A 12,878-nucleotide genomic window follows, 5' to 3' on the forward strand; every position below is an offset into this window, starting at 1 on the left:
TTAGACAGCTGAGTGGAGGCCACTATTGACGGGGAGGCCGGATTACATTTCTCTGTGACAATCCAGTACCTGGCTTCTTCATGGAGGGGAATCCCCTTCCTAAGGGTGCCCCCGGCAGGGCTTCACTGTGTCCTAACGGGCCTGTGGGACAAACACCAGTGAGTCAGTGAGCACTTATTGAGTGCTTGCTGTGTGCCCTTGGCTGTGGGCAGCAATTTCAGGGGGTGTGGACCAGGGTGGGTCCGAGTGGCTGGAGCCGCTGTTCCAGGCTGGCCTGAGTCACCCTGCTGCTAGGTGGAGGAGACTCACTCTTTGCCAGGGCTGGAACTGTCCCCTTGGAAATTCCAGCCAGTCACCAAGGAGCGGAGCCAGCCCTGCTGAGGCCTGGCTGCCGGTCCCTGCTCCTGGGCACTGTCCCTGCAGGAATCGGCCACGCAGCGGGTCGCATAGGGCCAGGCTGGATCGCGGCTCTTTCCCTGTCATCTCGCCCCCTGTGCCAGCCCTGAGGCCCTGGAGCGTCATCGTTCAGGACACGTGATTGGTTGCCTCCTGTGTGCGCCCTGACCGGGAATCGAACCTGAAACCTTTTTGGTGTGTGGGACGATGCTCCAACCAACCGAGCCACCCGGCCAGGGCTGAGTTGTAAGAATTTTTTATATGTTCTAGATACAAGTCCCTTATCAGATATATGGTTTGCAAATATTTTCTCCTATTCTGTAGGTTGTCTTTTCACTTTCTTAATGGTGGTTATTGAAGTACAAATGTTTTTAATTTTGGCCAAGTCTAATTCACTTTTTTTCTTTTATTGCTTGTGTTTTGGGTATCATAGCAAAGAGTCCATGGCCAAATGCAAGGTCACAAAGATTTACTCCTGTTTTCTTCTAAGAGTTTTTATAATTCTACCTCTTAACATATTTGCTTAATTTTTGTATGTGATGTGACTCTCCAGTTTTTGCAGCACAATTTACTGAAAAGACCCCTTTGAGCAGTCTTGTCACCCTCGTTGAAAATTGATTGTCATAAATATATGGATTTATTTCTGGACTCCAACTACTATTCCATTGATCTCCATGTCTATTCTTATGTTAGTATCACACTATCTTGATTAATTTTGCTTCGTAGTAAGCTTCCAAATTGGGAAGTGAAAGCACTCCACATTTGTTTTTCCTTTTCAGTAAAGGTTGGATATTCTGGGCTCTGGGAGTGTCCACATCAGTTTTGGGGCCACCTTCCCCCTTCCTGGAAAGGACCTGGCTGGGGTCGCGCTAGAGGCCATGTTGACCCTGTAGGTTTGTTGGAGAGTGTGCCACCTCTGTCTACTAACTTTCTAATTGAGATCGCGGCATTTGTTTCTGTTTATTTAGAACCTGGTTAATTTCTCTCATCCATGCTCTGTACTTTTCAGAGTTTTACAGTTCATTTGTTAAATTTACACCCATGTGTTTTATTCTCTTTGATGCTATTGTAATTGTAATGGGATTGTTCATTAACAGTGTATAAGAATGCAGTTGATTATTATATCATGCAACCTTGCTGAACTCATTTATATTGGTCCTAAATGTTTTTTTTTTAGTGAATTCTTTAGGATTTTTTCTGTATACAAGACCATATCATCTGTAAATAGAAATGGTTTCGTAACCAAAAGCAGGTCCGACTGCCTGCTGCTATGAAAGCCAATACTTAGGAGGCAGGCACTGATGGAAAGTCGTTCATTTTCAGGTGCCGACCACCTGGAAGATGGGGGACTCACGTCCCAAAACCCATCTCCACTTCTCACTGGAGGCAGAGGGCAACAGACCAAAGAGATGAAGGGGGGGTGTTGAAAAGTTGTCTACGTGCACACTAGGCCAGTCCATAAGGCAGGTCATGGTCAGGTGTGTGTCATCCTGGCTTCACGTCACTGTGGCTTCACGTCACTGTGGCTCTATGGCTCTACTCCACAGTTGAAGGTCAGCAAAGCTCCCAGAGCTGGGATGCCTGAAGGTCAGAATCTGTATCTTTTAAAGTTAGTTCCTAGGATTACTATACAAACGTGTGCTGATTATCTACAAGGTACTCATTAGTCAGAGTCCACACCAACAGAATCACTATCGAAAGAGATGTGAGTGGGTTACAGTTGTTCTCTGTTACCATTTTCCACTGTTACAGTTATAGTTTCACCTTTCCTTTCCAATTTGGGATGCTTTTCATATAGTTTTCTTGCATAATTACTCTGGTCACAACATCAAGTGCAATGTTAAATAAAAGTGGGGTGAATGGATATTCTTGTCTGGTTCCTTACTTTGTGGACATAGTACTCAGTGTTTCATTATTAAGTGTGGTGTTAGCTGTGCGGTTTTTTGTAGGTGTACTTTATCATGTTGTGGAACTTCCCTTCTGTTCCTAGTTTGTTGAGTGTTCTTTTCTTTTTTTTAATCAAGGAAGGGTTTTGGATTTTGTCAAATGCTTTCTCTATGTCTATTGAAATGATAATGTGGTTTTTATTTTTATTCTGTTCTGTGGTATATTACATTCATTCGCTTTTGTTTGTTAAACCAACCTAGCATTACTGGGATAAATCCCAGCTGGTCATGATGCATAATTGTTTTTTATATGTTACTGAATTCCACTTGCTAGTATTTTGTTGAGAATTTTTGCATCTATATTCACAAGTCATATTGGTCTGTAGGTTTCTTTACTTGTGATGGTTTTGGTGTCAGGGTAAACCAGCATCATAGAATAAGTTGGGAGGCATTTTCCCTTCTACTTGGGGGAAAGTTTGTGAGGAATTAGCATTAACTCTTCTTTAAATGGTAGAATTCACAACTGAAACCATCAGGACTGGGCTTTTCTTTGTGGTCATTTTTTATTACTAACTGAATCTCTCTTTTTAATTTTTTATTTATTATTTTATTTATTTATCTTTAGAGGGGAAGGGAAGGAGAGAAGGAGAGAAATATCAATGTATGGTTGCCTCTCATGAGTCCCCTGCTGGGAACTGGCCTGCAACCCAGGCATGTGCCCTGACTGGGAATCGAACAGCGACCGTGTGGTTTGCAGGCCCGCACTCAATCCACTGAGCTACACCAGCCAGGGCTCTCTCTCTCTTTTTTTTAAATTGTACATCTTTTTAGATTTTCTATTTCTTCCTGAGTCAGTTTTGTGTATTGCTGAGAATTGTCCAATTCATTTAAGTTATCTAATTTATTGACACGTAGTTGCTCATAGCATTTGTATTTTATTCTAACCAGTTTCCTGCAGATTGACAGTTAAATTGTTTCTGTTTCTTGCTGTTACAGACAGTGCTACAAAGAACATGTATTGTATCTACCTTTGCATATATGTGTAACTGTGTTTATAGCATAGACTCCCAGAAGTGGAATTGCTGGGGCCGAGGTCTGTGTACTTAAAATGTTGATGTTTCTGCTCCTTATTCTCTTTCTATTACTCTTTCTATCCTTACTGATTGATGTAGGTTCTGTATGCCTTGTCAGCTTGGTCTCTTGGAGACTGGAATCGGTAGGAATGGCCAGAGCCTGTGGGAAGGACACATTTGGGAGCTGGGTGTTCTGTGGCTGCTTCTGGTCAAGGACACTGTGCAGGTGCCCCTCGCTTGTCAGTCCTATATGTTCACACGTGGGGGTTCCGACCCTGGGACCTGACCTGCTGGTGGGTCAGCATCAGCCCGGGAGCGGTCACGTGGAGCCAGCAGCGGGGCTGGGTCTCACCCCAGGGGTCCCCACCACAGAGGTTCTTTTCTGAGGATTCTGAGGGCGGCAGGGGCTCCAGGTGGCTCGGACGTTGGTGCAGGGGAAGGCATTTGGACACTCTCCCTCTGCGTGAAGAAGTGACAAGGGCATATACTTGGTCCTCCTTATCTCTGCTTTCTAGTCTTTCCTATTTTTCCTGGTGACTGTTTGTTCTGGGCACACAGTCACTCACAGCTTACCAGGGCCCAGAGGTGGGCCGTGAAGGTGTGGCTGTTACCACCGAGTGGGAAGCAGGGAAACTTCGGAGGGAGCCATGGAGCTCTCAGCCCCTCACCCCTTCATGCCACTTCTTTTCCCCCCTTTTCGTCTTCCCTGGAGTTTATAAAGGTGGCACCAAAGTAGGTTAAAGATTTGGATTTACGTAGTTTTAGATTTTTAAGGTAACCCATTGAGGCCCTGGGAGGCTGCTGCTCAGTGGCTCCAGACTTGGCTTCACGCGCTCAGCGCCCGATAGGGGCAGGCGGGGACGGCACGTGCAGGGCTCCAGCCCCGCCGCTGCCCTGGCCAGAGTGGCGCTGCTTTAATTTTATCTCTCTATCCACCCTCACCCAGGGACGTGCTTCCACTGACTTTAGAGAGAGGGGGAGGGGGAGAGAGACGTTGGTATGAGAGAGAAATAAGTAGGGATTGGCTGCCTCCTCTGAGCATCCTGACCAGGGAACGAACCTGCAGCCCTTCAGCGAAGAGAATGACACTTTAACTGCCTGAGCCCCGGGCCCGGGCTCATTGTTTTTATACGTTAGAGACCTAAGTGAGATTTCGTACGAGGAGATGGAGGGCTCTGTTGGCAAAGCAGTTAGAAAAGCAAGCGCCTGGGGTGGACATCTTGAACCCCGTCGGGTTGAAAACATCCCAAACACCGTCCTGCTGGGGGCCAGCTGCCAGGACTGGCAGGTGTTTGGGGGAACTTGGATTTTCAGAGGCCCCACAGGGTCCTCTGTCCTGATGGAGAGGAGCACTGCTCTGAGTGGGGTCACTCGCCAGTCCACTGTCTTATTTTCTCTTTTGTTGCCTGGGGTGTTCTGGCCCTCCAGCTCTGCGAAGGTGAGATCAACGACCTTCTCTCCTGGTCCCAATATGTTTTGTCTCTGGGGAAACCCCGGGTTGTGTACGCTTGCAGACCTGCGGGCTGACGCCCCATATTCTCTTCCTTTTGTGTCTTTCAGTCGGCGGAGTTCTTCGAGATGTTGGAGAAAATGCAGGTGAGCATCCCCAAAGTGGGGAAGCCGCACCCTGGGGTGGGGAGGACACCACCCCGGCCGAACCCACAGGCAGAACGTGGGGACCTGGGGGGGGGGGCAGAGGAGAGAGGACTCACAGTGCCCTCGGCCCGGACGACCTGAGGCAGTTTCCGTGCTGAATGGCACCAAGGGTCCTGGGGTGGCTCCAGCCTGAAGAACAGGGAGAAGAGAAACAGCAAAACCCCCAGCAGAGCAGATGGATGCTGTGAACCCCACAAACGTGGGGAAGGTTTGAGTGACATTCCTAGAATGGGTTGGGAAGAAGGCCTGGAAAAAAGCCCCTTCTTGGGAGACTCATCTTGTGTCTGGGAGTCAGAGCTGTGGGTGAGGCAGACCTGCGTTCACATTCTGCATCTAACACCAGCTTGCCAAATTCCTTCCGCTCTTTGAGCCTCTCGCTCCTGTGTTTTGTCTGCTCACAACACTAGTCTCACCTTACTCTGACGCCAAACGAGTGGCTGTTTTTCCCCACCCCACAAAACAATTCTGCGACACCAGCTGGGTGTCCGACCATTCCCCTCAACTCCGAGGACACCTTCTACCTGGAGTTAGTGTCCAGTCCCACAGGGTGAGGGCGCTGCCCGCAGGCTGCCCCGCTTCAGATGCTGGTCGCACGTCCAGGTTGTCACCTGTGCTTCTGACCCACCGGCTATAAACTGGAGGTTCCCACGACCCCCCTTCTCCTGTTCAATTAATTTGCTAGAGTGACTGAGAGAACTCAGGGGAACACTTTGCTTACTAGATTACTGGTGTATTATAAAAGGATATAACTCAGGGATAGACAGACGGGAGAGATGCAGAGGGCGGGGGGTGGGAGGGCTCAGAGCTCCACCGCCCTCTGAGTGCACCGCTCTCCCCAAACCTCCCTGTGGCTCACCAACACCAGAAGCTCTCCAAACCCCATCCTTTTGGATTTTATGGAGGCTTCATTACTTAGGCACGACTGACTGATTGATTGATTCAACCTTTGGCTTCTCTCCCCTCCCAGAGGTTGGGGGTGGGCAGGACTGAAAGTTCCAGCCCTTTGGTTGTGGTTGGTTCCCCTGAACCTGCTCCCATCCTCAGGAAAGTCCCCAAAGTCACCTCATTAACACAAACTCACTAATAACAATCCTTTCACCTTTATGGCTCAGGGGCTGTTGCAGGAACGAAAGGCCAAATATTATAATAGAAGTGCTGCCAAATGCCCTCATCGAACTTATCGCTCAGGGAATTCCCCGGGTTGCTGGGGGTCTGTGCCAGGAATGGGATGAAGACCAACATATGTATTTCTTAGGACAAATCCCAGTATCTGGCTTCTATAAATAAATAAGAATAACAGTACCCCCTTGTTGCTCGGATGAAGTGAGATGACAATATGTGTGTGAATACTTGGCAGGCACTGCTTAGAAATCAGTGTTCAGGGTGGATTTGGGGGGCCTTTGTAATTCCTCATCACCAAGGGGTCAGGAGGGCTCACAGGTAAGACCTGGCAATGCGCTAGGGGGTAAGGGGAGAAGACCAGAAGGTTTCACTGGTGCAGGTAGAAGAGTGGGAAGAGCATACTGGTAATAGCACATGTATTTTAAGCACTCGTCTGGGGTCAGAGATTGACGGATGTCATCTCGTTTCTTCTTGACAAGGCTCCCAGGAAGTAGGTACACTGTTGTTGTCGTCATCATCCCCATTTCACAGGTGAGGAAACTGAGGCACGGAGATATTAAATACTCGAGGGCTCATGACTGCTGAGAAGCCTCAGAGCCAGAAGGCTTAGTCATTATATCATGCCTTTTACCCAGAGCAGATGCTCCAGGCCCAAGGAAGGAGGGTTCTTTCTACAGGAATTGGCCCGGAAGGTCTAGGAAGTGAGGCGGGTAGGGCAGCCACTGCTGTCTTGAGATGCAGGTGGAGCTCCTGAGGGGCTGCTGCTGTGAGCGAGGTCCTCGCTGGAAAGGCAGGTCTCCCTAAGGACGTGGAAGGGGAGGGACCATTTAGGGGGAAAGTATTATTAGTGATTGTGTCGTTATTGTGAGCAAGTCACTAAGATCCTCCTTTGTGCCCAGCAGAGTGTGGACGACAGACTAACCTCACGTGTATCTGTAGGCGCTCAGGGAACTTACAGCCAAGTTGTGGAGACAAGCACGGCATTCACCTTGACAGCGAGCAGCCAGAAACTGGGGTGAATGAAGTGCTCTTCCCCAGAGCAAAGCTGGGATTTCTCACCCCAGCCCATGGAATCCTGGCACTAGCTAGCAGGGGTTTGGCAGCTCACCCCGCCTCCTCCCTGGTTTCTCCCACTGCCACCCATCCCTTGCCACCCCTCCCCCAGTGGAGCGCCCTGTTTCTCTGTTTCAGCACGTAATTCAGCCCTCTTTGACCAGCCTTGTGTTATTCTGTTGTTTTGAGGCTGCTCGGCTTGACTTCCTAAAGCAGACTGGGAGCCCCTGCAGGGCAGGAGTCTGGCGTTTTGCTCCCTCTGGCTCTTCACGGCCACTGACAGCCTGGGTGGTTCACCGTTTCGTGTCCGCTGAGGCTGCTGGGAGTTAAATCGGACTTCCCAGTGTTCAGGTCCCTACTGTGTCGCAGCCTCGGAGGGGCCCATGGCTCCCAACTCCTGTGTTTAGGGAGCTCATACATGGGGAACCGGTGGAGACAGAGCTGGTGGCACAGACCGATTCTGTCCTTACGTGTGGGCGCCCTCCGTCCTCATGCTGCTGTTGTGGAGACCGAGGCCCAAAGCGCTTTGTGAATTGTGAGGAGCTGAAGCTGAGGTGCGGGACTCCTGACCCAGCCCTTTGAAGAAGGGCGCAGTCTTTGCGAAGCAACAGAGGCCAGGGTCACCCTTCCTTTCTGGGTTCTGACCCTGACACTCTCTAGCTGAGTGACCTTGGTCAAGTCCTTCTACCTCTCTGAGCCTCAGTTTCTTCATGGCTGGGGGGGAGGAGAGATGATGACAGTGCCTGTTGCAAAGGATGACAGACCGAGTAGGGGAGAGGGCCCAGGTGGTGGGGTGGCGGCCCTGTCACAGGGGAGGGGCGGGGACGGGAGGCTGTAGTTTTCCTGCCCAGGGGCTGTTCCCAGGCTGGAACAGCTAATGCAGGACAAACAAAACAAACTTCTGACGTCACCCCCTTCCCCATCTGCTCAGTTTGCCTGCCTGGACAGAGTCTGCTGGCCCACCCGGGTGGCTTTCTCCCTGTGGGGAGAGGAGCACCTTTCCAGTGGGAGAGACCCTCCCACGCCCACCTGACCAGCGCTGTGGGGTGACTCAGCTCAGAGAAGTCCTGAGAAGCCGAGGTCTAGGTCCACTGAGGGAGCAGGAGCCCTGCGCTCCACCAGCTGTGGGATTTGGTCATGCACTTGGGGGTCAGGTGGCCTGACTTCACAGCCAGGCTCTGCCATTTGCTAGCCGTGTGACATTAGGCGAGCAAATTCCTCCCTGGGCCTCAGTTTTCTCATTCCTGGAGAGGTGCCAAGGGCTTCAAAGGAGACAACAAAGGGGTGGGCGTGGCAGGTTCAAGTCCCCTGTGTTATATGGTTAGGCAGGGGCTGCTCCGGAACTCTCCTCCCCAGAGGGGACCAGTTTCTCCCAGTTGTCCCACCAGCTCATACCCTTATGGGATTTATAAATTAACACACAGTTGTGGGAACACCGTGTCCTCTCCACCCACAAAACCCAGTTAAGTCGGAGCCCGACTGCAGGCCGAGGCCCTGTTCCCCAGCACGGAGTCCTCCTGACGCCTGAAGCCTGCGGGAGCCCGTCTGGTCCAGGCTCCGCATGGAGTGCGGTCTTTCAGCCACACGACGGCAGGTGGGAGGACGGGCGTTAGAGCCCTCATTTCACAATGGAGCTGTGAAGGCCGCACAAGGCTCAACGCTGTCCAGGGTCACCAATAGCAAGACAGTGGCGGAATGAGGACCAGGCCACCCGTCTGCCACCTGTGGCACCTCCCACTGGGGGTGGGGGTGGAGCTGGTGTGGTGTGGGGTCCGGAGTGCTGGCTCTGACCCCCGCAGACGTGGTTCTCATTTTGCTTCCCGCCTCACCCTCAGAGTCTGGGGAGCCATTGTAGCACCACGGTGAGAACACAGCCGGCCTGGTGACAATAATAAGTCACAGCTTTTACTACATTCTAGTCACTCTTTCAGGGGCTTACTTAACGTGTTATCTACATTGAACCTTCACCACCATAGTAGGTGCCTTTATTGTTCACATTTTACAGATGGGAGCACTGAGCCACAGGGGGGTTTTGTGACTTGCCCAGGATCATATGGTCCTAAGTGACAGTATTGGGATTTGAACTCTGGGGTCTGGCTGAGTCCATCTCTTACCCCCCTGACCTGCTGCCTCACCTGGGCCGCTGTGAGGTCTGAGAGTGACAAGGTGTGTAACGTGTAAGGGCCCCGTGCATGGCAGCCATTGCTGTTGTTATTACTAACCGCCAGCTAAGGCAAGTGCTTCTAAGGAACTCTCTTTGTTTGGTCTTTGTTCTGTGGCCCTTGCTTTTCTATGGATCCTCTTTTCCTTGTTTCTGCAGGGGATCAAGCTTGAAGAGCAGAAGCCGGGACCCCCGAAGAACAAGGTGGGCTGGGTGGGTGAGGTGGCAGCCAGGCGGGCCCGGCGAGGGGGCCGTGTGAGAGGAAGGCAGGGGGACGGCCTGCATGCTGGGGTCTCTGTCTTACACCATCCAACTCCAGTTTTTGCCGAGAGCCACTCAAGTGGCCGCAGCTTTGTTGCTGAGGGCACGGTGGGCCGCTTCAGAGCAGGCCAGGGTGGAGGCCTCGGGGAGGCCGAAGGGCTGGCTCCTCCACTCCGCTCCCGTGAGAGGAACCACACGCGGCGTTTAGGGCCCAGGCTCCAGCAGTGTCGGCTCTCAGCTCAGGTTCCATGTCTGGGGCTCAGGGGTGCAGTGTTTCACTTGGAGGTCAGCCCCCTCTCCTGGAGGGGGTGCTGGGTGGGCCACGGCCGGCTCCCTGTGGCAGCCTCCTAGGGTGAGAAGCTAGGAGGGTGGGGGGGGGGTGAAGTTCAGCGTCTCCGTGTGCTGCATCTTCCTGCTCCGTGTGCTGCATCTTCCTGCTCCGCGTGCTGCATCTTCCTTCTCTGTGTGCTGCATTTTTTTGCCAGCCGCTTTGCACTCAGGTTCTGCCAGTTTGGGGACAACCTCATGAGAAAGCCCGAGCCCAGAGCTGCCTCTGGGCTGTTCATCCATCTGGTGTTCTTCCCGCTGCTGCTCCCAAAGCCCTCGTGTGCCTGCCAGGCACCCCCAGCACACCTGCTCCCCGGACCTGGGGCGCCGATAGAAACAGTGGTCACACTTGCTGGGCACTGTGGCACTAACAGTGGCACGTTTGTCTTGTAGGATGACTATATCCCGTACCCCAGCATTGACGAGGTAGGAGCCCCCTGGATCCTGTCTCCGGGGCAGGGTTGGGGGCGCTGATGGTGATGATGGGGTCCCTGTCCCACCCCATGGGGCGAGAGCCTTGGGACTGCGACCTGCAGCCTGAGGCCTGAGGCCTTGCCCCTGTGTGACTTCAGCTTTTTCTCTGGGTGACATTGGGAGTGCTGAGGTTGGAGCTGTTGTGGGGCTCGCAGGAGGGGTTCATAGGATTGCCTTTGGCCTCATGTGTGGGGGTGCCCTCCATGGAGAGGTTCAGAGGTGGGGGCACCCCACCCCTGGGGCCCCTCCTCTGCCCCTGAAGACCCAGGGCAGGCTGCAGTGCCAGACACTCCCTTTACCTCCAGATTGTGGGGAAGGGAGGCCCATATCCCCTGGTCGTCCTGCCCCAGTTTGGGGGCTACTGGATCGAGGACCCAGAGAACGTGGGCACGCCGACCTCCCTGGGCAGCAGCGTCTGCGAGGAGGAGGATGAAGACAGCCTCAGCCCCAGCACCTTCGGCTACAAGCTCGAGTGCAAGAGTGAAGCCAGGGCCTACCGCAGGCACTTCCTAGGGCAGGTGAGGCTGAGGGGCCCCGGGGAAGCACCACTGCCAGAGGGGGTCTGTGTGGGGAGCCCAGTGTCCCTCTCCAGTGTCACCTGCCCCTCTCTGCACCCTTTCCATGCTGCCAGTCTCTGTCCACCCTGGGGAGGCCTGACTGGCCCTGCTCCCGGTTTGCAGAAGTCTGGAAGGCACAGTGTGATGGGCCCTTGTGGGGACCACCTCCAGCAAATGTTCTCGGAGATGGAATGGGTAGTGTTTGGGGGGTGAAGGAGGGTGGAAGGAAAAAATATGTTCTCACACCTTGAAGTGTCTGTTTCCATCTAAACAGTACAAATCTCTCACACATTCAAGCTGGTCCCTGGGTGCTTGTACTGGATGATATGCTGTGAGCCTCCAATTGCTTAGCAGTGACAGTTTCATTTCTTCAAATATATTCTGCCCTTCAGACCTGCCAGGTTCCAGAAGTTCTGAGGGCAGATTTTGGAAGTCTCCAGCCTAAGTCAGCTTTCCTGGGTCTCATAGGATGGAGATGGAGCGGGGCCCACCCTCCCCTCCTGCTGCCCCCCTGCTGCCCCCTGCCTTGTTAAAATGCCAGCCTGATATAGCAGTTCTGGGTGGGCCCCCTGAGCCAGGGGGAGCCCCACTGTCCAGAGATCTCCTTGCTCCACGTGGGCAGAGGCACCAGGGTTCCTCCTAGTTTTATTCTCACTGACAGTCCGAACTGGAGGGGCCGCCCCCTGGGAGCGTTGGAGTGGACTCAGTGCACTGTGTGAAGAACTTGAGCTTCAGTCAAGACGGGTGTGGGTTTGAATCCTGTACCAGCAATGTGACCCTGGATAGTTACTTAACCTCCCCGAACATGTTTTCTCCATCTGTGAAGCGGGGGTGGTGGTGCTTTCTCCCCCATGAAGTTCTGGTCTGGGTTAAAGGAGACAACGGCCCTTAGCTCAGTGCCTGGCACAGACGGCCCGTGCACTTGGTGGTGGGGGTTCTCCTCTCTCCCTTCTTCCGCCTCTCCCTCCTCATCTGTAGCAGCCACTGCTGTGGCATCCTTCTCTTCCTACGTGCTATGGGCTTCTCACTCCTGGTAAAGGAGGTGATTTGGGGGGATGGTCCCTAGAAGGTCCCCCTCCTTCCTGCTAACACCACCTGATTTCTGTTTGCAGGATCATCTAAACTTTTACTGCACCGGCAGCAGTTTGGGGAACCTGCTCCTGTCCATCAAGTGCGAGGAGGCGGAGGGCATTGAGTACCTTCGGATTATTCTCAGGTGGGGCTGCTGCGCTGTGCAGGCCACACCCCTCGTGGCGGACACCCAGAAACACCAGTCTGACCAGTCCTGTTTGGGCGTGCAGGGGGCAACTGACGGGCAGTGTTGGAGTTGCCAGGCAGGGGGACCGGGTATTTATGCCAGCTGGCTGATACAGTCTCAAGGTTCCATAGAGTGCACCCTCACCTGCCTGTCTCTGGCGGTAAGGAAGATGGGAAGAAAAAATAGGGACGGCTCATTATGTGGAGACACAATGCCAGATCCTCCTGGGAGAGGGTTTGCCAGAACACTGCCCATGGTGTGCGTCCAGACAGGAAATATAAATCCCAAAGCAGCTGTGTTTCTCAAGACAGAATGATGGCCACAGCAGGTGCACTGATTTACAGCTAAGCCGGGGACCTCTCTGGGTGATGACATCCTCATGGGCGGGAACTGGAACTGGTCTCTGTTTGGTTCGACTCACTTGTCTTGTGGAACCAACCTCTTTGCACCAGGAACTGTGCTAGCTGCCTGGGCTGCAGGGATGGCTGAGCCGTGTGGTCCCTCTCCTCTACCAGCTTACGGTCTAGTGGGAGAGGAAAACAGGATTTCAGTGTGTGTCACAGGTATTATTTTGGTGCTGGCACGGGATGCTGTGGGAGCACAGAGCCAGTGTGCTATTCCCGCCTGTCCCCAGTGGGCTGGCGGACAAGCCAG

The 12,878-nt window shown here is 53.0% G+C and overlaps 1 protein-coding gene across 2 annotated transcripts in view; it reads left to right on the forward strand.

Annotated features, from left to right (window-relative positions):
* RAP1GAP2 (RAP1 GTPase activating protein 2) overlaps positions 1-12,878 on the forward strand; it is a 203,587-nt gene that overhangs the window by 133,340 nt on the left and 57,369 nt on the right. For both annotated transcript variants that reach the window (XM_053662728.1, XM_053662727.1), the window contains 5 exons: positions 4,916-4,951; positions 9,507-9,551; positions 10,329-10,361; positions 10,715-10,927; positions 12,079-12,182. In XM_053662728.1, coding sequence (XP_053518703.1) covers positions 4,916-4,951; positions 9,507-9,551; positions 10,329-10,361; positions 10,715-10,927; positions 12,079-12,182 — 431 coding nt within the window. The remainder of the gene's footprint in view (positions 1-4,915; positions 4,952-9,506; positions 9,552-10,328; positions 10,362-10,714; positions 10,928-12,078; positions 12,183-12,878) is intronic.

Source organism: Artibeus jamaicensis, unplaced genomic scaffold (assembly GCF_021234435.1).
Source record: "Artibeus jamaicensis isolate MK-2021 breed Jamaican fruit bat unplaced genomic scaffold, CSHL_Jam_final contig_2790, whole genome shotgun sequence".
In the NCBI taxonomy this organism is placed as follows: domain Eukaryota; kingdom Metazoa; phylum Chordata; class Mammalia; order Chiroptera; family Phyllostomidae; genus Artibeus; species Artibeus jamaicensis.